This window comes from Hyperoodon ampullatus (assembly GCF_949752795.1).
Source record: "Hyperoodon ampullatus genome assembly, chromosome: 5".
In the NCBI taxonomy this organism is placed as follows: domain Eukaryota; kingdom Metazoa; phylum Chordata; class Mammalia; order Artiodactyla; family Ziphiidae; genus Hyperoodon; species Hyperoodon ampullatus.
In genome coordinates, this window is record NC_136918.1 from 90,880,833 (window position 1) to 90,906,411 (window position 25,579).

General features: G+C 36.3%; 1 protein-coding gene across 1 annotated transcript in view; it reads right to left on the reverse strand.

Moving 5' to 3' along the window:
- The window catches only part of TRAT1 (T cell receptor associated transmembrane adaptor 1), a gene marked incomplete at both ends in the record, with an annotated part of 72,790 nt that overhangs the window by 25,573 nt on the left and 21,638 nt on the right, over positions 1 to 25,579 (reverse strand). Inside the window, 2 exon segments of the mRNA XM_079705268.1 lie at positions 21,722 to 21,734; positions 21,736 to 21,792. Coding sequence (XP_079561394.1) covers positions 21,722 to 21,734; positions 21,736 to 21,792 — 70 coding nt within the window.

Here is a 25,579-nt window from a genome sequence, read left to right on the forward strand (position 1 = left end):
CAAAAAGATAAGAATCATCTCTAATCCTACTGTCAAGAGACAATCACTGTGAACACCTTGGTTAATACAATTCCAAACTTATTATTATTTTCTGTGTAGAAGTTGTTATGGTCGGAGGCATAGAATTTAGTTATACTGACTATACTGTTATTTACATTTCCCCTGATAATTTTATAGCATGGGTCTTTTCCTATAAGCAAAATATTCTTCCATTTCTTTTAGCTGCTGTCTATTCCACTGTATGGATTTTCCATAATTTATTTATTTATTTTTGCGGTACACTGGCCTCTCACTGTTGTGGCCTCTCCCGTTGCGGAGCACAGGCTCCAGACGTGCAGGCTCAGCGGCCATGGCTCACGGGCCCAGCCGCTCCGTGGCATGTGGGATCTTCCCAGACTGGGGCACGAACCCGTGTCCCCTGCATCGGCAGACGGACTCTCAACCACTGCGCCACCAGGGAAGCCCCCATAATTTGTTTAATCAATCCCTTATCCTTAGACATTTAAGTTGCTTCTAATTTTTAGTTATATAAGAAATCTTGTGATGACTAGCTTTAGCTAAAACTATACACTCAACCTGAATTTTTTTTAAGGTAAAAATCCCTGAAGGTGAATTGCTGGATCAAAGGACATGCACATCTCAAAGAATTTTGGTGTCTTGAAGGCCAATATTTTAAAACACAATACTAAGCAGACCCTGCTCAGGTCAATTTGGCCTCTGTTCCTATTAGTTCAATTGGCCCTGACTTTATGTTTATGGCTCTTTCCATTAATCCTTGCTCCATCAAACACCACTCTTAACCCAGCTACGGTCTTTACACACACGATCCCCATACACTCTTCTCCTCCATGGTTTCTGGAGAAAGTTGTCCCTTTGTTTTTTCTTTGGAGCCTGTGACATAGGTCCTTCAGGAGAAGGTACCTGCTCCTATCTCTGCCCTAAACATAGAGGATGTAACACTTTTCTTTCGTTACCATGAGTAATTTCCACAAAATGTTACTTTAAGTTTCCTGCCTGTCTTTTAGGACTTACCTACTATATCCACCCAATAATGTACCATGCTCCAATCATTCTGAAGCACTTGCAATTTTCAGTAGATACCATACTTAGCATTTCATGCCTTTATGTCTGTATATTTGCCCCTTTTCCTGAAATACTTTCCCCCTTGGCCATCTGACAAACTATTCGAAAGTACCTTCTTTCTGAAGCACTCACTCACTAGACTGTGAGCTACCCAAAGGACAGAAAGAATGATTTATTGATCTTTGTCTTCATTCTTTAATTTCCTCATTGTACCTATTGTTATGGGTATTCATTAAGACATATAATGAAATTTGTAGAATAGCATTTCTCACTAATAGATGCTCAATAAATGGTAGCTATTGTTATTATTATTATCTTACTACTAGTAAGACTCCCACTATTATTGTGGCAACCTATTCAGCACAAAGTAGGTGCTCACTAAACACGTGCCAACTAAGTAAATGAAGAGTGGCTGAAGAAGGATAAATGTAATAACCAGGGCCAACAGAAAGGTTCTGATCAAGTATGACATCTAGACACATCCACAACCCAGGAAAAGACCAAGTGAAGATTCTGCTACATTTGTCTCTAGCACTATTGAGAAAGGACCTATCTATCTCCCAGTGGCTGGGAAACAGATCACTGTGAGAAGAGTGCTCGCTGTAGCTTTGGTGAAACTACTCATCAACCACAACCTAATTCTCTCTGCACCGAATCTATGTTGCCAAAAACATCTGATGATTATTATTTGTTTCCTAGGAAACTTGATACAAGGTAGTTGGAGCTAACAGATAGCTATCTGATTAGATTTATAGGGGTGGTAACAACTATAAAGGTAAAATTTTATTTTCTTGTTTAGAAAATCAGTCTTTGAGAAGTTTGATTAGTGTCATTAAAATCTCCAGAAAAAGAGATTTAGAAAATACCACTAGCTGAGCTAAGCTGTGAACTCTATTGCAACTCTAGGACATATATGCTTGCATAAAACTCGGATGCTTGCATAAAACGTAAGAGTCAGGGTGAGTAGAAACAGCCTCTTCACAGATCACATAATAATTTTGAGAAGCATGAAATGGGGATATGCTTCCATTCTCTTTTCTTCAACCTTTACCTTAAAGACCTAATATGTTTGTCTTTACGTATTAAATGCACACTCTCCTACTATGAGAACAGAAAAATGGATGTTTTCATATATGCTGACAATGTGGTTCTACCTGCATAAACCAAGAGTAACCTCATGAAATTGTTTTGTCTAGCCATTGTCAGAGAGAGAATGACTGAAGATTAACTACTGCACTTAAAACTCAAATTATTGTTTTTGGCAGGTGTTCTTTATTATTTCTTTTTATTTTCAGCCTAGAAATTATATACCATAATATAAAGTAGTATAGTATAACTTATCTAAGAACACAACACATTGACCAAAAAGCTGCACTGCTTAAAATTAAGAATTTGATGGATGTTTTGATAACTTACCTTTAGCCAAATTGGGTGACTTGTAACCTTGCTTTAGGAATAGTCCAGTCTAGAATTATTGCATCAAATCCCCATGACATATTTTAGCAATTTGTTCATTCATTTATACACATGCTTAAAGGGTGCGAAACTGATTTTGGAAGGAGATTTTTGACCCTCCCTGTAGGTTTTCCCTGGATCAATCTCTAAATGGTGGCTTCGATGATTTCTATACTGACACATGTGCCAGTTATGTTCCCAAGATTTCTTAAGAGAGTATCAAACTTGCTTCCATCTCAGCTGATGACCTGCCTAAAATAGCAACAGAGAACTAAACTTCAGGTTGTAGTCAGAAAATAAAAATTAACTCTCTGTTGCTCTTTTTGTTCTCTTCCATTTCTACATTTTCTGTCTTTGTTATCAGAGCAAAATAAAACTCATTTTAAGAAAAAGAACCAACAGTACGAAACTTGCTGTTGAATTTATTCATTATAGAGATGCTATGGACTAGAAGATATTGCTTAATACATCACTTGGTATCAGGTATAAGAAGCTGAGGATCTCCTCAAGAACAGATACATTTTTACTCTTATAATCCATGTGAATATTGTCACTGGTAATCTGTCTGGCCTTGTGTATCATCTGACACACACTCTATCTTAACTAAATCTCTAGGAATTATATGCTACTCATATTTGTGAACTAATCATACACCTTGCTCCTTATTTTCTCTTTGTGTTGATTTATTTGGTTGTCCTTTATACTGTTCTGTGTACTTCTAATACCACTCTTTCTGGGGGAAGGGTAAGAGAGCAAATAAATACACAGAAAATTATAACAAATCTCTAGAATTTATTACTTTGGGGAGAACTAATAAAATCAATCTCCTTCGTACTTAGTTTTTTTCCATTTCTCACAGCATCTAGTATTTAGTATATACCATGGTTTGGGTAAATAAAATATAGCACAGTATAAAAAGGTGTACTTCAGGGCTTCCCTGGTGGTCCAGTGGTTAAGAATCCACCTTCCAATGCAGGAGACTCCGGTTCAATCCCTGGTCAAGGAACTAAGATCCCACATGCCATGGGACAACTAAGCCTGTGCACTCTAGAGCCCTTGCACCACAACTAGAGAGAAGCCCGCATGCTACAATGAAAGATCTCTCGTGCCGCAGTGATGATCCCGCATGCCACAACTAAGACCTGACACGGCCAAATAAATAAATAAACATCAAAAAATAAAAAGGTGTACTTCAAGGCAGTAAGCAGAAAGCCCTAATTTCATTTTTAAAATTACACTAATTCTAGCTAGAAATTATCCTATCATTCACAAAAATTATATTTCAATTAGAAATTTTCCTTTCTCCTTTTTAATTAAAGGATGCACTGAAAAAGTTGTATTAGTCCATTAATTGCTACAAGAAGATAATTTTTCTCTCAGCTACAAAGAAATAACCAAACCAATATCACAAGACTACACTTATACTAAAGGCTTTAGGAAAGTCCTAATAATTTTCATGAAATATGTCAGCAACTCCAAGGTAAGAACATGGACCACACTGCACATTCCTTTAGGGCTGGGTTTTGTCTTTGCTGTAACAGTAAATTTGTTTTACATAATCAATTGGAGGCCTTTTAAAACACAGGCTAAATTCTAATGTGGGGGGTTGGTTTAGCATAGTCTCCAGTTTTCCTCTCTTTTTAGGAGTCTATGATTCCTTTCTAACCCTTCTGCTTTCCAAGATATTTTTCTTTTGTAATGTGATCTGAGTTACAAATAGGAAGATTTTCATTTAGAAGCTTTGTATTTCATCACATTCTTGGTATCTTTCATAATTTGTTGATTGACAACAATAAATGCCCCCATTTTGATAAATGAAACAAAACAGAGATAAGAAGATATTGAATAGCTAAATGATGGAGACTTTCAACTTGAATGGTAGATTTGTGTAAATGTTCACATACACACACTCACACACATACTTTGTACCACCCCTTACCCAGTTTCTTTCCACATGTTGTATGGAAAGTACTCTAGCCCCATGTGGGTATCTATTCAATATAGACAGTCCCTCTTATAATAGTACGTATGCAAAGTACCTAAAAATTCTTGCCCGACAAATGCAATCTTTAGTATCATTATTCATTAATTGCAATTACTTTCATTTACATAGCTTTTATCAGTTTAAAAAGAACTCCTACACAATTTTCATTTAACTATTTATACTGTTAAAAAGCCAAAAGCATCGGGAAGTTGTTAGTGAGGCAATGACAGCTAGGAAAACCATGATTTAAGTTTCTAAACAGCTTTCAACTACCAGGGGCTAATAGTAGTAGGTTTAATTATAAGACCTCTAACTCATTTAAAACCAAAAGTTCTTGGCAGGCGCTGTCTTTGGAATTCACAATTACATGTACTCTGGAAGGAAACCCAGCTAAGCAAATGTAATGTCTTTCTGCTGGCAGGTTTGATTCATACAGGAGCCTTTACTTAAACAGTTAACAATGGAAAAGCAATACATATAATGCCTTAATTGTTTCTCCTTCAGAGGATCTGTAACTGAGACAAGTGTGTGAGTTTATAGTATATAGGATATGGCTTCCCTTGATGGTTTCTCTTTCTTGGCTTGTAAACTCTCTCGGAGCAGTGACCATCTCTTCTTTGCATTCCATGAATGTGTATATTTATTTTAGGCACCCTAGAAAGTTCAACATGAATGTTCTGATATTACAATCCCCATGGATTCTACTCATAAAATGAATGTTTCCTACTGTGGTGATCGTTTGGTGTCAAACTAGGCACATTCTTGTTGACTCTTTGATGTGGCATGTTGTCACTGACCACACAGCCTCTGCCACCACTATCCATCCCCATCATCCCATCATTAAAAGGCATTAGAGTCGTGGACTAATCACTGGAAGAGATTCTCAAATCTAGTCCCAGGCTTTCAAGTAAATAAGATACTGTTTTTAATGCAAAATTTGAAAACTGCCCAATTTAAATGAGTGTCTATTATGAATAGAAGGTTATTTGAGAAGTGAATGATATATATCAGGGAGGGGCCATGATGGGGAGAGGGACAATGACAATATGAAGCTTTGGAACATCTGTTTTCAAACAGTATCGGGAAAGAGGAGTGAAGTCACTTACTAGCTGTTGACTTTTTGCAAAACACTGACCCTCACACTAAGCCAGCTGTAAAACTGAAGTTCAGATCCCCACCTGTGTGACATGAAGGTCCCCTCTTTCTAGTACATCACGATTCCTCTTAACCAATACTTGCTGAATTTAATGGAGGAAAGTGGACATACAGGAGTGAGATGGAGGGTCGATTTTAAGACAGTATGTTATGATTCCTCCAGTACTAGACTCTGTCTCTTTCATAATTAAACTTGGAATTGGTAAACTTTGGGAAATCCTACTGGGATTGAAGTGCTGCCAAAATCCCTGCTGTAGACCTCTCTTTATCTGTATGTAGCTGCTCCATTTTGTATATGTACTTATTGTTTCCTATTGGAGAAGCACCTTGGTTAGAGCCTCTGAAGATGGCGTGGGTGTGTGGCAACTTTCATCCAACAAAGTACTGTAACTACTATGTTTCTTTAATGTTTTAAGAAGGCCTGTTAATTTTTTCTCTCTTCTTTTTAATTCAGGAATGATGAATAATTAAATGAAAAAAAATGCCTGGAAAAGAGTCCAATATTTATTTATGTATTATTAACTAGCAATTTATGGATATTTCTTACAGCTGTGATCTTTAAGTGGCAATCATTCCTGGATCAAGTTTTCTTGAAATCGCCTGTCAAATGTTACCTAAATTAAATGATGAAACACTGTCTTTGACCTATTTTTAATTTAAAGAACATCTGAATTTAAAAGATGATTCATAAATCAGTCCTATCTAGTCTCTAAAAGACAGGCTTTCATTGTTCTCAAAAGGTGATTGAGGCTCACGGGAAGAGAAAAGTAAGAAAAGACAATGAAAATCCTTTTTTATGAAAAACAGTGATATGTAACTAAATTGTGAATCATTGTTTAAACTAAATTAATGGTAGCCCAAAGGAGTTGTTTTTGCCTTTGATTTAGCTAATATTGATTTTATGTGAATGCAGAAACACAGTAGAAAGTATGATGCTGGCACATTTATTGATGCAGTGACTACAAGGCATATAGGTAGGAGAAAAGGAAAGACTTGGGTTTTTCTTTTCATACATTGTTTTACTCAACTAGGAATAATCTCACTTTTCCATTGTGTTCACACTTATTTTCTTTTTTACTTCACCTATCTAGTGTAAAAAATACTATAATCTGAGTCTCTCCTTTCACATTAAGGATTTTTGGTTTTTGGTTTTGTTTCTTGGCTTTTAAGATCTATGGGGCTTTAATGGCAAATACTGTATACATTTTATCTCTTCTGTGGAACTGTAGGTCTTAACTGACAATGGAGGAGCTCCTGTATAACACCTGAAGGGATCTAAACATAAACTGTGAAATACTGTGAAGGAAATTTTATCATCCCTTCCAAATTTAAAATTAATTAATGAGAAATAGTTGAACATCATATTCACTGCCTTCAGCCTTCCCACCCTTGCCAAGTTCCCCATGACTGTCAGCTCATAGCAATTGTTCATAGTATTGCTAAGTCCATTTCTTGCAGGGCACTAGCAAAACTGGAACAATTGTTTTATTTCTTTGCTAATATATGTACCTGGAAAAGATAAAGAGAATTGTGAAAACCATACATCAGTTTATGTTCCCTGTGTGATTAATCCAATCAATCAGTTTTAAAATCCATGGAACAAAACACTGGGAAACAAATTCACAGGAATTAAAATATCTATTATCTTTATAAATGGCTTATACATATTGATATTAAAAATACTATTAGCACAATTATAAGCAAAAATGTAATTAGACAATTCACAAATGACAGAATTATAAACAGTTTAAAAACCCATGCAAAACTTTTCATCCTCATTATAATCAAAGTAAAACATATTAAACAATGGGTTAGCATGTTGTGCTTATCAAATTAGTAAAGATTTTTTAAAATGAGACCAGCTTGTTAAGGAGAAACACTCTAGGATGAGAGTGAATTGGCATCAGCCTTGGAAAAGCAATTTGGCAATAATGAGACTTAAAAATGTTCATAACTTCGTATTCAGTAATCCATGTCTAGAAATCTTTCCTAAGAAAATAGCCCTTAATATAGAAAACGCTATAGAGCTGTTCATCTTTCTGTCATTTAAAATATAAAAAGACTGTATACAACATTAATGTCTAACAATAAACAACTAAGTAAACTATAACACAAAAGATGTCACTTTGTGCATTCATGTAAAACAAGCAGAAGTTATCATAAAGATGGAGATGGTTATGTTAGTGAAAAAAGCTGAACATATGATTTTATTTACATTATTATTTCAGTTATGAAAAGCAAACCATGAAGATATATAGAAGCAAAAGTTGGAAGGAAATACAACATAATATCTTATTTTTCTAAGGTGATGAAAACTATGTAAATTTTTTTTCATAGGTATTTCACAGTTCTCCCACTTTATATAATAAGCATGTCTTCTCTTATTACAAGAAGATGCTTATTAAGGAAGTTAAAAGTACATAAAAGAATAAAGGAGGAATGATAGATGATAGTCAATGTGGAGCAGACATTCGGCTAATCAATGTGGATTCAACTCTCATAGTCCATTCCACAGGTGATGGGATTTTCACTGGTCTTTGCAAATTGTCATCTCTCTGAAAGTTGATGATTGAATTGATTTCTGAGAAGATAATATAGTGCCTAAAATCCAAGGAATTAGAATGTTGTTACTCCTAACCAGCTTTATTTTTTTAACTTTATATTTTATATTGGAGTATAGTTGATTAACAATGTTGTGTTAGTTTCAGGTGTACAACAAGGTGATTCAGGTATATATGTCTCTATTCTTTTTCAAAATCTTTTCCTGATTAGGTTGTTACATAATATTGAGTAGAGTCCCCTGTGCTATACAGTAGGTCCTTGTTGGTTATCCATTTTAAATATAGCAGTGTGTACATGTTAATCCCAGAATGTTGTTACTCCTAACCTGCTTTAGAACTAAACTAAAGAGGAATATGCATGGTCAACAAAAGTTCCTTTAAAAACAAGTACTTTAAATGACGTGATTATCAAGGAACACTTACTGAATAGCTACAACTAGCTTTATATTATAAAACGCTGTCCAACTTTTTAAGAGAAAGTAGTCAATTTATGCTTATTAATATATTTCAAAATATGTTCTAATTGTGGTAAAAGTTATCCCACATTTAAAAAATAATTCTGTAAACTACTTTCCAAACCTTAAGTGTCTTTTTGCTAGAGGCTTGGAAATTATTATGTAAATTCTTAGATATAGGAATTGAACACAAGAATTTAAAATGCCACTTACCTGGCATGCTTCTTTTCTCAGAAAAATCCTTATGTAGCCATAGGCAAATGTATGGATTAAAAATGCTCCCACAAACTTTTTTTCTAAGTAATGTTGCTCTGTTATATTAGAAGCAGTGTGGCAGTAAACCTTGTCTTATCTGTACCTCAGTTTTTTCTCCTGTTTCTTAAAATCTTTTGTGTGTACTTTGTTCAGTTACAAACAGGAAATGTGGTGATGGAGGCTTCTAGAGTTTTGATCTGAAACCAGTAAGCTGTTAAATTTTTTGTGAAACGTGAGAAGAAAAATCCCACAGGCCTCTGTACTCTGCTATTTGAATTTTTATCAGTACCTAAATCTAATTTTAAAACATATAATAAAGTCAAGGTATAAATTAGACTAGGAGGGATTTCCCGTCTCTCTGGAGAGAATCTGGGGATCTCCTCCCAAGTGAGGTCACATGAAAACAAAATAAAATGTACTAAACTGAGGAGGAAATAGTAAGAAGCCCCCAGGCATGCTCAGCTGTTGATTGTGTTTTCTTTGAGGCATGTCAGAGGAAGAGAATTAACACTTTTTGAACACTTACTGTCTATCAGGTACCTTCTGTACATTATCCCACGAGGAGATTGGGTGCCTGCCTTTTTCCCCGCCAATCCTTGCTCCAGCCAATGTGAGTCCCTCTGTCCAATCTAGGGTCACATGGTGACAAGCTCCAGCTCTCTCCCACCCCCAAGTCTCAATATCAGAAGTTCTTAAATGTTAGTGTGCATAAGTATGTTATTTGGCATTAGTTTAACATGCATATTCCTGAGCCCTACTGAATTAGAATACCTGGAGTGGAAATCTGCATTTTCACAATTACCCTTGCTTATTTTAATATAGGTGTTCTGAACAATTTTCTGAGAAACTCATATGTGTGTGTGTGTGTGTGTGTGAATAGTAGCATTTTATTTCTAGCCTCAGTCAGATAAAAAATTGTCTTGGTCATATCTATGTATACAGTTTGTATGTATTTCTGTGTATGTATACCTGTTACATACTATGTGCTTATGAATATTTGCTTATGTAACTTCACCAATTTTCTTTAATTATAGAAGAATGACAAGTCTGAATCCAGTTTATTACAAAAAGAGATGTACTCAAAACTTTAAGAACTCAAACTCTAAAGGAAACTTAAAAATGAGACTTTCGATGCACAAACTCAGAGCAAAGATACTAGGTGGCTTGCTCTGGCTGATTTCTCTAAGATTCCTGAGGGCAGGGAGAACACTGATCTTATCCATCATTAACAGTCCAGTGTCTAGAATAATGCCTGGCACATTGTGAGTCTCAATAAATATTCTCACAATGATTGAATAAATAAAAGAATGTTAGTTTTATTCTTTCTCCCTGCTCCATCATAGAAAACAACTCCCTAGGAAATAAAATACAGTGCTGCTCTATTCCTTGGACAGAGTTAAACTAAACACTAACAGATTTTTCCACTTTGATCACTTTCCCCCAAAATAGTTCTTGTGAGTCATTGAATCAGAATCTATAAAACTGAAAGAGACCATGGGATTCCCTAGTCTAATCTTCTAAAAAAGCAATTTCAAAATATGTTTCCTAGAACACATTTTGTTCTAGGTCTTTAAGAAACTCTTGGAAAAAAATACTCCTTCAGCAAATATATTTGGAAAAGTTGTATATTATTTTCACCTCTATGGATGCATATTAGTATATTAAAGGCTTAGATAAGTCCTACAAAAGAGGAAACCCGAGAAGCTTTCTTACCAGAGCTTTTTCTAAACCTGTTTGTTCAGAGAACTTTTTGTTCAGCTTCCATCCGTTAGCAGGGTGGCAGGTTGTATGAAACAGGCCTGGATGCCCACAGACCAAGAGCTCAAGGGAACAGAAATCTCAGGTTCATTTAGAGACCAGAACACAACAGAGAATCAAAAGGATCCGTCCAAGAATTAGATAGAACTCAAGAATGGAGACTGTCAAAGAGCTGACTCCCAAATTTCCAGGGAGGTTTGGACACTTGACACATCAGTTCAAGAGGAGAGGGACCAGCTGTGTGGTAGCCGTGAGGGGTTACCCTTTGGCCCTAAAACAGGATGATTGGCAAGAAGGGTAGAAGCCCCAGGCTCAAAAGGGAACTGCATAGATTACCCAAGCAGGACCTTAGCACAGGGGCAAAGTAGATTCCCATGTTTATCAACTGGAGCATGCGGAGGACATGGGAGAGAGAAAGAGTCTCAAGACCGGAAACTGAGGTGCAGGCATCCCCTTGTTAGAATGAGAACAGTGCAGAGGATGGGAAAGAAAGGTATGAGGATGCCCTCATCTTGGCTGATTCATAAAGCACAATTCTAGAAACAATAAGGGTGTTCAGTAGTTGGCTTTGGATGCAGAGAAGGTCAGACTCAGCAATAATGACTCAGGTAAAAATGTAGGAATTCTGTGTTTTAGCTCAAGAAGTGTAACTCTCAGGACAGCCCAACAGGGAGAGAGACAAACAAAACCCACTAGTGGGACAATGCCTGAGGATGGCTAAGGTTTGCCTGTCTCAAGTCTGCAGCCTCACACACACAAGTCTGCAGAGATCTGGGGAACACAAGAGCAGAGGAGACAGGCAGGGACTGAGGAAGGGTATAACCCCCCACTTTGGGTCAATAAGGCAGTCCGTGGTACATGTTGAGTAATTACCTAATGGCTTAGAAGGGTTAATGTACATGATTACACATAATGTGCATGATTGGTATTTCTAAAATAGTCAAACTTAGGTTGATAAATCCGAACCTCTTCACAATTTCTAATTATCATAATGTTCTTGAAAAGTGATCTGCATCACAATGTTCCCCATGCCATAGATCTATACCCTCAGGAGATAGAACAAGATTGTCCAAGGTCACAGAGAAAGTTCATGTCTGTGCATTAGATAGCTCCACAGATGTTTGAAATTTGCCAGGGGGGAAAAGTGATAGCTTTTCATTAAATATAGATGGCTGAACACACGAAGATGTTATCAGAATATAAAAACACCTACGGATATATGTTCGTTATGGAATATATTAGTGAGTGCATTCAGAGATTTGAATGATGCCTTCATGAGTCATGTTCAATAATAAGTAAACATGAGGCTTCTGTAGTGCTTTTTCATGAGAGGGGTCATAGTAATGAAGTTTAGAAGATAGTTAGACTAAACAGAAACGTCCTGAGAAGACTGAAGAAATTAGAAATGTTGTAGGAAATTTGAGGGAAAGTTATGTGGTTTTGATGGGCACCTGTCAAGAAATGAGGAGTTTAAGGCCAACAAAATTGACGTTTTGTTGCCAAAAGAAACTAGAAAGCATATCAAAATGGCAGCTACCATTCAGAGCTTCCACACTCAGAAAAATGGGTCACAGAGTATAAAAAGAGGCCCGGTTTCCAACCTCTTTTTTATGGTTATCTATTAGCTTTATAATTAATCTTTATCACCATAGTGTATTTATTTATATCTGTATATACACACAGATATATTATACAAACACACACACATATTTTTTAAGTCCAAGGAATTCCAAAGTAGTAAGAGTAGGTATTAGCAGGGGATTACCTGGGACTTTGACATTACATTTTATATATTTATCTATTGTTTAAACTTATTTACGGTAACTTGTACTACTTTTATAGTTGGAATAAAAAATGCTTCCTTATTTTAAAGACTCTTGAAAATACCTTTATTTTATAGAAACAGAATTTATCGCTCTGGGTGATTTTTTTCTTTATTCTGGTAAATCATTCTTTGTTAAGACTGAAGCTAGTACAAAGTAAGCAAACAACTTTATGAAAGACAAGAGGGAAGGGGCCCCTGTGCTTCTAATTATGCTGTTTTAAAATGTGAAATTATTCAGAATTAATTATAGTGTTACAGTTGCATCTAATCAGACTATATTGATGATTCATATTTTCATCGAGTTTACACTATAAGATCCTCCAGAAAACATAATTATTCAGACAGAAAAGAAAAAAGTTAAAAGCAATAGAACACTGCATGGATTTGGCATGAGATTCTCAGATCTTTTTATTACTTTTATTATAGCCATATAGAACCAGAATTATTAGAAAATCAAACACTGAAATAAAAGAGTGGATAACAAAAATTCAGAAATAAGAGAGAAATAGCTAATAGCAGATATAGTCTATTTTTGTATGTGTAAAATGCTTAAGCATCCAAATTTTCTGGAAGAAAACAATTTGCTCTATTACACAGATTTCTATGTGATGCCCTAGAGGCAGTGTTATTAGCAAAGTTAAAGCATTCTGAGAAATTTTGTTCTTATTTGAAACACAACTGGCTCAAACAAAGTAAAACCAGTTTATTTATCATAAGACTTCTCATAGTTTTAGTGAGCTAATATGCAATTTCTCTTCTCAAGAGGAAGATTTATTATGCAGCATTTCCAAAAATTATCACATAAAAGAATAATTCCCTTATTTTTTTCAAAGCATTTTGTAGAACTACTGTTCTGAGGTATGTATTTTAGCAACTTTTTCTTCTTGTTGAACAGGCTCTTACCTTCTGGCCTCCTTCCACACTTGGGGCCTGGCTTACTTGAGGGGCACCACAGAGAATATCAACTTTACCACCTTTATAAGAATTTCCATCTTGAGATGTTTTGCTTGAGATTATAAAGGAATTATCCCTTAAAATTCAAATGCCCCAGGACAGGTAACAAAATTAGCATCCTTAGAATATCTTATACAGTGATACTCGTTCTAGTGGATCCTCCTTCAGGTGAGACATGCGTTAGATTAAATTTTGAACAAAATAAGATATTTGGGGCTAGAACCTTTCTAGGAGAAGGTAAGCTCTAGTTGGAGACCCTAGGATGAGGAACATAGAGTAGAAGTAGAAACAGGAACACCAAGAAGTGATGCACAGTCAGGATCCTGGCTAGAAACAGGTGCACCTGTCAAAAGGAGGAGTTGAATGAGGTGCAGGCAGGGCTAATGGAAAGAACAGGAGATGGTGAAGCACTTGCCACTTAACAACAGAGGGAGCCCATGACAACTCCTAGGCTTAAAGGTATTAGAGAAGTATCAGTTACTGGAACCCAGTGAACTATATATAGCTGTAAGAAAGGACTGCCTGGCAGGAACTATGGCTTTCAGTTAAAAACCCCCCTCACCCCCCCAAAAACCCAGCCATTTCCAGTTATGACCAGGCAAAGAGAGATTAGTGGGAAAACATCCCAATTTTGTTCTCTGCCCTCCAATCTCAATCTCCCACTCATTTTCCTCATTGGTCAAACCCAGTCAAGTCAAAGGGAAAGGCAGCCCTCAGGATATGGTCTGTAGAAGTCAGCCTCACATGATCTAAGAAAGATGAAGAACAGAGAATGGGCCTGGAGAGAGAAATATGTGAGTAAGGGGTGCTGAGAATGAACTTAATTTTAAGTAGATACTATCTGTCCTGCCAGACATGGACTTTATAATTTTGTAAGTAGACTTATTCTCCAGAGCACAGAAGAGTAAATAAGAGCAATCAATTTTGAAATTTTTAACTAGATTCATCAAGACAATTTCATTGACCCTATAATAATATCTGAGATGTCCTGAGTGATAAGTTGGTTCTGCCACAGGAAAACTAAGGATAGAATTTATCCAGAGATTGTATTAAAATGATGGAAGGAGTATATAATAAAGGAAACTATGTGTGAAAAGTTCCCAGAGTTTAAGAAAAATAAAAAATTTTAAAGTGAAAAGACTCAAAGGTGGCCAGAGGGGAGAGAGAACAGTAAAGCCAATGTGGCAAGGGGTTCACATTTGAGAAGTTTAAATGAAAAGTATATGAGACTAGCCTGTATTATTCTTGCAGTTGTTTTGTGAAGTCTGAAATAATGCCAAATGTAAAAAGGAATAAATATATGTAAATTACTTAGAACAGTGTCTGCTATATGTGAAATAGTAAGTATAGATGTTGATGCTGTCAGTATAACCTGATAACAAAATAAGATAAAGACACTACACGAAAAGAAAATGACAGAAAAGTCATTCCTCATAAACATACATGGGAAAACTCTTAACAAAATTTTAGCAAGACTAATCCAGCAACATATTAAAAGGATAATATATCATGACTGAGTGGGATTTACACCAGGAACAAAAGATGGTTTAACCTTAGAAAATCAATCAATATAAATCATCAGGTTAATGACTAAAAAACCTCAAAAAACAAAAACAACCATGTGATCATTTCAGTAGAGGCAGAAAAGCTATTTGACAAAATCTCAACATGCATTCCTGTCTAAAAAAATAAAACTCTCAGGAAACTAAAAATAGAAGGGAACTTCCTCAACATAATTAAGAGTACTTGAAAAAAGCCTACAACTTACATCATCCTTAATCATTAAGGATGTTATCCTTGTCAATTACTGAAGGTTTTCCCTCTAATATAGACATAAGGCAAGGATATATACTCTCACCACTTTAATTCAACATTGTACTAGAAGTTCTAGCCCAAGCAATAAGCAAAAGAAATCAAATGCATCTGGACTGGAAAGCAAGAAGTAAAGGAAGAGGTCTCACAGATGACATGATTCTATGGAAGCTACAAAAAACAATCCGCTAGGATTAATTAGCAAGTGTAGCAGGGTTTCATAATATAAGATTAATATATAAAATTTTATATTAGCAACAAAAAATCAAAAATTAATATTAAAATAGGAACAGAAATGAGATCAGTAGGTTTGGGGGGCTAGAGGTTGGAAGAGAGATTGGCTGAAAAAGGACAAAAGGGAACTCTCTTGGGAAAAATTAAAAACAGTCTATTTTTACTCTGTGTAAAATTATACTTTGGTAAGACTAACTTTAAAAATTTGGAGGGCTTCCCTGGTGGCGCAGTGGTTGGGAGTCCACCTGCCGATGCAGGGGACATGGGTTCGTGGCCCAGTCCGGGAGGATCCCACGTGCCATGGAGTGGCTGGGCCGGTGAGCCATGGCCGCTGAGCCTGCGCGTCCGGAGCCTGTGCTCCGCAACGGGAGAGGCCACAACAATGAGAGGCCCGCATACCACAAAAAAAAAAAAAACCGAAACCAAAAATTTGGAGATAGGAAAGAGAAAAAAAAGAATCTATGTGTCCATGTTGATAAGTAAATAAAGAAATGGATGAATAAATAAAAAGGGAAAATTGTTTCTTGGAATAGAGTGGAAGGAATAATGGAGTTAGAACATCCACCATCTATCAACTTAATAACTGATTCAGAAAAAATAGTCCGTAGGTGCTAAGCTAGTAAGTAAATGATCAATGAGCAAAGTGATATTTACCTATTTTAAAATTACAAACTTTGACCAAAAAGTCTACAAATTATTTATTAATTTAAAAGGAAAATATTAATCTCTTGGTAGAGAAACTTAGCAGATATAATCTTAACTAAGTATCAGTGTTAATGTTATCAGTAATGAAACAACTAAAGTCATGTATCTCCTGATATGGTACACCAAGATAGACTTGAGAACTGGCTGCAACTTTGAAGGTGTTCTCCACACACATACCTCAGTTGGCAACATCTGAGGAAGCCTTAGATAATTAAGGTGTCTGCCCAAATCACTGGCTGACCACTAAATCATGCAGACAGAGGGGTCCCCAAAAAAGAAATACTTAAAAAAAAGACCAGATACATTGTCAGCTTCAGAAGAAGATATCCTGTGGTTTAAGTCCAGGCAAGTTACTAAAACAAAGAAACAAACAATAGAAAACCACAAAACACTGAGACTTAGAAAAATAAAACAGAATGCACAGGTGCTACAATTTTATCTAAAATTCACACAATCATTACAAGACATGCTAAGAAACAGAAGAGTGTGACCCATATTCAGGGAAAACAAAGTAGTCAGTAAAAATTGACTCTTGAAAACCCAGATGAAATAACCAAATGGAAATTCTAAATTGGAAAAGTATAGTAAATGAAATAAAAAATTCACTAGGGAGACTCAACAGAAGATTTGAAATAGCAAAAGTCAGTGAATTAGAAGATAGATCAATAGTAATTGTCTAATTCAAAGAACAAAAATAAAAGAGATTAAAAAAAAGAAATAGTCTCAAAGATCTGTAGAACAATTTCAAGAATATATGTATTGGGAATCATGAAAGGAGGGGCGATATGGAAGTAGAAAATTATTTTAAAATATAACGGCTATAAACGTCCCATTTTAGTGAAAAACATTTATTTCCAGACCCAATGAACACCAAGAAGCTCAATGAACACCAGGCTGATACACAAAAAAAAAGAAAACACAACTAGACACATTATATTCAAATTCTTGAAATCCAAAGAAAAGAGAAAATCTTGAATGCAGCAAGAGAAACACAACTCGTATAAAAGGGGACTACAGTGTGATTAATAGTTAACTTCTCCTAAGAAACAATAGAGCCCACAAGAAGGAAAAATGACATAAAGTGCTGAAAGAAAGAAAAAAAAAGAAGAATAAAGATATTTCTAGATAAACAAAAATTGATAGAATTCACTGCTAGGAGACCTGACAAAAAAAGGGAAGTCGTTCAGGCTGAAGGAAATGACACCAGACAATAAATTCAGATCCACAGGAAAAAATGGAGGTCACCAGAAATATGTGAGTAAATAAGAACTATATGCATGTATGTATAATTTTTTTCTTTTCCTTCCTTAATTTCTTTAAAATTAGAAGATTGTTTAAAGTCATAATTCTAACACTATTATTAGATTTACAATATATATGAAGGTTTTATACATATGTCAATAACACAGAAGAATAAGGAGAAATGACATAGGGCTTTACTAGTATGCTATATTTTAATGAAATTATGTCAGTGCTAACTTGAATTGTGAAAGTTAAAAATGAACATTTTAAACCCTAGAGCAACTAAAAACAACACAAAATCTCAAAGAATACAGCTAAAATGATCAATGAGGGAATTAAAATGGTATCAGAAAAGTTTTTGTTTAACACAAAAGACAGTAATGGAGCAATAGAAGAACAAAAAAATGAGATATGAAGAAAACAAGCAAAATAGTGGATATAAATCCAACTATATCAATAATTACATTAAATATGAGTGAGCTGAACACTCCACTCAAAGGCAGAGGTAAAGGGATTTAAAAAACACCCCAAAACACCAAGATCTTACTCTGTGTTTACAAAAGAAATATGTAAAATTCAAAGATACAAATAGGTGAGGGTAAAATGATGGGGAAAAAATGCATGTATACAGTAATGATAACAGAGTTAGAGTGGCTACATTAATATGAGGTGAAATAGACCTCAAGACAAAGAATATTACTAGAGATGATTTTGTTGGTAACATTTCATAATGATAAAAGGGTCAATACATCAGAAAGATATAATTTCAAATGTATATGCTCGTAACAACAGAGCCCCAAAAATAAATGAAGCAAAAACTGACAGAATTTAAGAAGAAATAGAAAATACAATAGCCAGAGTTGGGGACTTAGCAACTCCTGTCTCCGTAATTGATAGAAATGGAAAGAAAATTAGTAAGGACATAGAAGCCTTGAACATTGTAAGAAGGATCCAACTGACATTTTATTTTATATCTTTAAGTTTTATTTATTTACTTAAATTTTTATTGGAGTATAGTTGCTTTACAATGTCATGTTAGCTTCTACTACACAGCAAAATGAATCAGCCATACATATACGTATAGCCCCTCCCTTTTGGATTTCCCTCCATTTAGGATACCACAGTGCATTAAGTAAAGTTCCCTGTGCTATACAGTATGTTCCCCTCAGTTGTCTATTTTATACATAGTATCAATGATTGACATTTAAGGAGTATTTGCCACATAGCAATGGCAAAATACACATTATTTATAAGCACAGATGGAACAATCTTCAGGATAAACTCTATGCTAGTCCATAAAGCAAGTCTCAAAAAAATTAAAAGGATTGAAATAATACAAAATACTTTTCATTATTACAGAATTAAATCAGAAATCAATAATAGAAGGATATTTGGGAAATACCCAAATTTTTGAAAAATAATGACGGACTTCTAAATAACTGATGGTCAAAGAAGAACTCATAAGAGAAATTGCAAAATACTTTAAACTAAATGAAAATAAAGGCCCAACATATCAAAATTTATAGGCTGTAGCTAAAGCAAAGCTTAGGAGGAAATATTGATCATAAAATGCTTACATAATTAAAGAAGAAATGTCTAAATCAATAATCTTGTCTTCTACTTTGACAAGCAAGAGGGAAGAAATCAAACTTAAAGTAGAAAGAAGAAAATAAAGATCAGAGCAGAAATCAATGGGCTAGCAACAGAAAAATAATAAAGAATATCAATGGAATCAAAAGCTTGTTCTTTGTAAAGATTAATAAAATTGATAAGCATAACTATAGATCCTATAGGAACTAAAAGAATTATAAGGAAACATGAAGGACTTTAAGCCTATAAATTTAACACTTAGATGAAATGGATAAATTCCTAGAAAGACACAAAGTACCAAAAACTGACTTGAGAAATAATAGAAAATCTGGATAGACCTATGCAAAATAAGTAAATTAAATTAATAATTAAAAATGATGGAAGAGGGAGAATGCAGGGAAGGAGAGTTTACTTTATGAAATTCTATAGTATTTGAATCTTCTACAATGAGAATGGAGTTCTGAATTATCTGTGTGATAATAGAAATGTCTGTTTCAGGACTTCCCTGGAAGTCCAGTGGTTGAGACTTCATCTTCCAATGCAGGGGGTGCAGGTTCAATCCCTGGTCAGGGAGCTAAGAGCCCACATGCCTCGGGGCCAAAACATAAAAACAGAAGCAATATTGTAACAAATTCAATAAAGACTTTAAAAATGGTCCACATCAAAAAACGAAAAATTTTTTTAAAATGTCTGTTTCTGCCAGTTGTAGTTATTTAGAGTTCAGCTTAACAATTAAACTCATAGAACACATTAGAATTCACCCAGCACCAGTTGTTATTTAGTTTTAAGAATGCAAACAGGAAATAGCACACACAACAATAAAGCTGTGGTCTTGGACCTCACAGGCATAGCTTGCAATGTGCCTGCCATGCTGTTTATAGAACACACATAGAAATGAAAACATGCAGCTCTCATAGCTCAGGGAATCATCAGCTCTGGGGACCCTTAAGCTTTTAGTCCTTGTCACGTTGTTCTCTCAGGTGTATATGATTAGCCCCAAGTCTCTGCAGCTGCATCTCATAAATAGCAGTTAGTCATCACTCAGTCTCAATGATGAGGTATGTTTTGGTCCTTTAGTCCTTGTCCAGATCCTCTTTTAGTATAGAACTGCTCTATTTCTGTTCCTAAAAATTCTTTCAGTTAATATTACAAGGAAAAATGAACATGGATCAAATTCTCAGACTTTCCTAAGACTAAAAAAAAGGTCAGAGAAACAGCTGTTAACTCCCTTTAAAAGTCTGGACAGACATCACTCAAAGATTAATAACAGATATGTGTTAAGATTACAGGTAATTTTTTCTTTCTTAGTTAAACTGTCACCTGTTTCTGTAATTTTACAATGAGTACTAATTAATTAATTCAGAAAAATAAAGGTGTTTTCCAAAATTTATAAACAAAATCAAGTGTTTGCTCAATTGGGAAAATGAATAGTTGGTACAGATGGCAAAAATTCTCACACTTGCCAATGTTGGAGCGACAAAGAATTTCAGTGCCATGTGGCAGCCTTAAAAATTACATTTTAACTTTAATAGCTCTAATTAAAAAAAAATTACTTCGAGCTTCCAAACAAACTTCAAGACTGAAATAGAGAAAGGAACATGTTTTGAGTATATCTGATTTCTATTTTTGTAGCAGGTTGGGTTCTCGGGAAGGAGACTCCGAGATAGACATTAGCTTGTAGGTTTACTAGGAGTGCAATTGGAATCAGGTGAACCTGTGGAAGACAAGCGTGTAAAGCAGGACTGGGCAGAGGGGAGTCAAGCTGCAATGCAGTCTCAACAGAAGCTTCAGCAAAGCCCCCAGCTCTGAAAATAGGATGACCTTTCAGAGCTGTTCTGAGTGTGGCACGGCCGGGAGAGGTAAATGAAGGGAAAGAGGAGGGGTGGGGCCCTTGCAGGCCCATGTTGATAAAGACCGCCTTGGGGCTTCCCTGGTGGCGCAGTGGTTTGAGAGTCCGCCTGCCGATGCAGGGCACACGGGTTTGTGACCCAGTCCGGGAAGATCCCACATGCCGCGGAGTGGCTTGGGCCCGTGAGCCATGGCCGCTGGGCCTGCGCGTCCGGAGCCTGTGCTCTGCAAGGGGAGAGGCCACAATAGTGAGAGGCCCGCGTACCGCAGAAAAAAAAAAAAAAAAAAGACCGCCTTGAAGGGGGTAAGTCCTTGGTAAGGTGACTCTTCACTTGCAGGGATACCTAAAGGGAGCTGATAGCTTGAGGCCTGTTTTCCTTCTGACAACCCTACCAGCAGGTAATCAGTCCTTTATTCCTGAAGGGGAATCTGGGCAGTACATTACAATGTTCACCACAATTAACAAATGACAAATGAATTATGCTAAATTTGTCTGGTAATACAGTCTGTGTAGCAGACACTATTAGTTGCCTAGGCAAGATCCAGCTTCTCCTTGTGTCTAATTTGTTTGAAGCATGACGTGCCCAAGCCAGGTGAAATAACATGAATGTCTAAACCAATTATGAGAATCCTGTTCTGGGCTTCCCAGAGCCTCCACCTACCCTCCCACCCTCTGCAGCAGTTATATGTGGTCAGGGAGCCTGATGGTAATAAGATAATGAGACTCAAGGAAATATCTGCTATAGGAATTCTGAAAAATATTTTGTTTTCTTTGTTAAAGAGGAACAGATGAAGCTGATCCTACCTCTTCCTAATTCCCTCTTCCTTTTCTTGTACACAGCTGTGGTACTTGCAGCTGCAGAAGTTATTTTGCAACTGAGAGGAAAAGAAAGGTCGAGAGAATTTTTAAGAGTTTGTTTTGACTTCGTGAGCCACTGAACAGAGCCACAAACCTACCTCTTGGTTTCTTGCTCTTTAAGGAAAATAACCCCTAATTATTTAAGCAGCTAAAATTGGATATTCTGCCACTGACAGAAAGCCTATTGCAAACTGACCCTAGTTATAAGATAGGATGATGATTCTATTGAAAATATATACTCGATAGATGTAATGTGTGTATGCGTGTGTGTTTATCAAGTTGTGATATGTTTTCAATAAGATATGTTTTCAATAAGTTTGAAAAGACCAAATACTGTATCACCCTTCTGGGATTTCACACTGCATATTAGCATGAATGATATTATTTACATTAAGATGTTCTACCAAAGATAAACCTACCTCAGCAAAGTTATGCTTCTTAAACATATTTGACCAAAAAGTACCTTTTGAAACTTCACCTACTAACATGGAATGGATTGGGAAACATTATTTTTGTGTGTTCTGATCTATGGTTCATTAACTTGTTCCCTATTTCTGTGATTATTTTCTGCAGCAGTATTACTAGGAGCATCCAGTTGAAGTTGAATTAAGTAAAAGCAATAAAATGTGGTTACATTTTTTCTTATGCTTATGACTTGATTACTCAAGCAAGCAAACTTAGCTCTGAAAAATTGACATGATGAACTGTGTTTTAGGATGTGGTTAAAGTCCCAAAGAGAAACGTGTAGCAGCACATTTACAGGTCACAACTAATCTGCAAACTTTGTTTGCTGGTCACAATTAGCATCCTGTATCTCTACAATTATTTTTATCTGCCTGCAATCAGCCCCCTTTCACTGCTGTGGAGGCTTGCTCATTGATGGTGCAGAAACAGAGACACGAAGTGGAGGCATGCAGCTTCCTATGCTGGAGAAGGAGTTCGCCCTGTATTTTGAGACAGGAAGTAGTGATTGTCACCACTTTAACAAAAGTCCTGAGTTGAGTGTATATATATATACATATATATATATACACACACATATATATATATGTATATATATGTATATTACACACATACATATGTGTATGTATATCTCATGATTTACAGAAGAAGGGCTTTGGTACACTCCCTCCAAAGCCATTCTAGTGTGAATGACTGGATACTGGCCTTGCTTCTCTCTTTGACCTGATTCAGAAATGGTCCATTTTCCCTTGTAGTTTTTCAGGCATTCTTCTGAAGAATGACTCAGTGTCTCACAGACAGGTCAAACTAAAACTTTCTGAAACTGAACTTCTGTTTCCTTCTCCATCTTCCACGTTTTGATAACAGCACTATCATCACCCAGAAACGTAATTCAACTCAGAAACCTAGGACTCATCCTTGCTGCCTTGATATGTCTCTCACTCTCACATCCAATCCATTTTCATGTCCTGATTTGACTATTAATTCATGCACACCATCTCTTTGCTGCCCCCTGGAGGCCAGGCATCTCCATCTCTTGCCCAGACTACCGCAAAGCGCCTCCCTACTTCTACACCGATGGCTTTTATGATCTATTCCCTACACAGCATCTAGAATAATATTTTAAAAACTAAATTAGACCAAGTCACTCCCTTGCTTAGTGGGAGCTTTCAATGGCTTTACATTGCACTACGAATAAAATTCCAACTTCTTACTATGCCCTCAGCCCAATGGTTTGGATCCTGCAGTTTTCCAATTTCAACATGTAACACTATTTTGCTCTATAGTCTAGAGCACGGCAAACTATAGCCCATGGGCCAAATCCACCCATAACCTGTTTTTGCAAATAACGTTTTACTGGAACACAGCTACTCTCACATCCACAGCTACTTTTGAGCTGTAAAGCAGAGTTGACTTTTAACAGAGAGCATATGGCCCGAAAAGCCTAAAATATTTACTGTCAAACCCTTTAGAGAAAAAGTGTGCCAGCTCTTCCTCTAGAGCCTCACTAGCTTCCTTTCCCCCCTTGATCAAGATAAACTTTTCATTACCTCCAGTCTTTGTACTCATCCCCCCTTCTGCTTGGAGAGGGTAAAATGTTTCTTTACAAAGCTTCCGTCTTCTCCTCAGTGACTTACCTCAAACTTAAATATTCAGTACAGCCTTCCTTTATAACTCTCACTAAAGTAGGGCACCCATCTACCCAGGTGCACTCTACACTATCATATCCTGTTTCCTGCATTACACATTAAAAGAGAAATTATTTTGCTTGTTTTTGTTTATGGTCTACTTTGCTCCCCAAGGCTCTAAGCTCCAGGAAGTCAGGTCCTGTGTCTGTCTTCCTCAGCATTGCTTCCCCACTACCTAGAAAGTGACTGCACAAGATAAGTGCTCAGCAAATATTTGTTGATTTTTAAAAAGTAACTACTATAGCTAACTTTCCTAAATGGCATTCAGTCATTTAATTTCACATCTAATATGAATTTCCCACAAAGAATACAGTGCTTTTCCTCTCCCTTCAAATGCATGAGAGGATAACAACAAACCCTGTGACCGCAGCTCCTAGAGGTCATCTAGTTGCTCTTTGTATTTATTCATGCATTTATTCATTCAACAAATATAGATTGATACCATCTCTGGGACGTGTGGGGCAAGACACGATTCAATAGACTTGTCCATTGAGCAGAAGCATGACTTTCGTTATCTTAATATGACTAAGAAATTTTGAAAATCAAAGGGACACCTTCTGAGATTTCCCCAATGCACTACCTTACTCATCCAGAACCAGTGCTTCAGAGACTCAGCAAGAATTTTTCTGTTAACCCCAGGACAAGAACAGTCAGCACTGATCTTAAAAGCCCCAGTAGAAACTGCTCTGTAGAACTCAGCATGGTTAGATGTGGCTAAAGCATTCTGTAAGTGGGTGTAAAGTTACTGGTGTTTCTTCCAGTGGTTGTGAGTCTGGTGAGCTAGGGAGAGCAGGGAGCAGGTTGGGATGGAGGACTCTTTTGGAGCTCAGTGATACTGGGCTCAGATCTGGCTCTGTATAGGAGGGCTTTGGACAGTGCCGTCACTGGGTATTTGTGGACTTATCCTAGCTGACAGCTAAGAGTAGGGTGGAGACAAGTATAATTTTCCTACCTTGCACCTATGACAGTTGTTCCATCTACTACTGCAAATCATTTAATCGCTTCTCTTCGGCCATGGCCACATCTTGCAGGGTCTTACCTTATTTATCTTTGCAACTCTCACAGTGTCCAACTCAGAGACTTTCACATAGAATTCTCTTAAATATTTGCTAAATTAAATAGCAAGCACACTTTGAGAGAAGGGATTTTCCCTATGATTTCATCTGCAATGAATGCACCAAAAGCACTTGCAAGGTTTTTTTTTTTTTTTTTTACTACAGTAAGGTTGGTGTTCTATGCTACTAAACCCACAGCTGGCTACTATAATCAGTTTCTGAATCTTTCTGTCAACAGTACATACAGATAAATGTGCAATGGCAGTGTTAAAAGATACTAAGGCTTTCTGGTGTTACAAGATAAAGCTGCCTGGCAATTGTCATCTTGTTTGGAAATGGCAAATGATGCCTTTCAGAATGATTAGCAAGCTGTGATCTCATTAACCTTCCCTTGAAGTCAGTTTTACTATGAGCTGCAAGATGGATTGATTTCCTGTGGGAAACCGCCACTCTGCTTCTAACCCTCCCCTTCCCACCACTAAGTCTTAACTGGCATAATTTTATCATTTTCAAGGAATCTCTGCAGAGTTACTAAATAATAATAATGTGATTATTTTTAAGCGTCTACATTTCTAGACAAAAAGGGGAGAAGAAAGAGC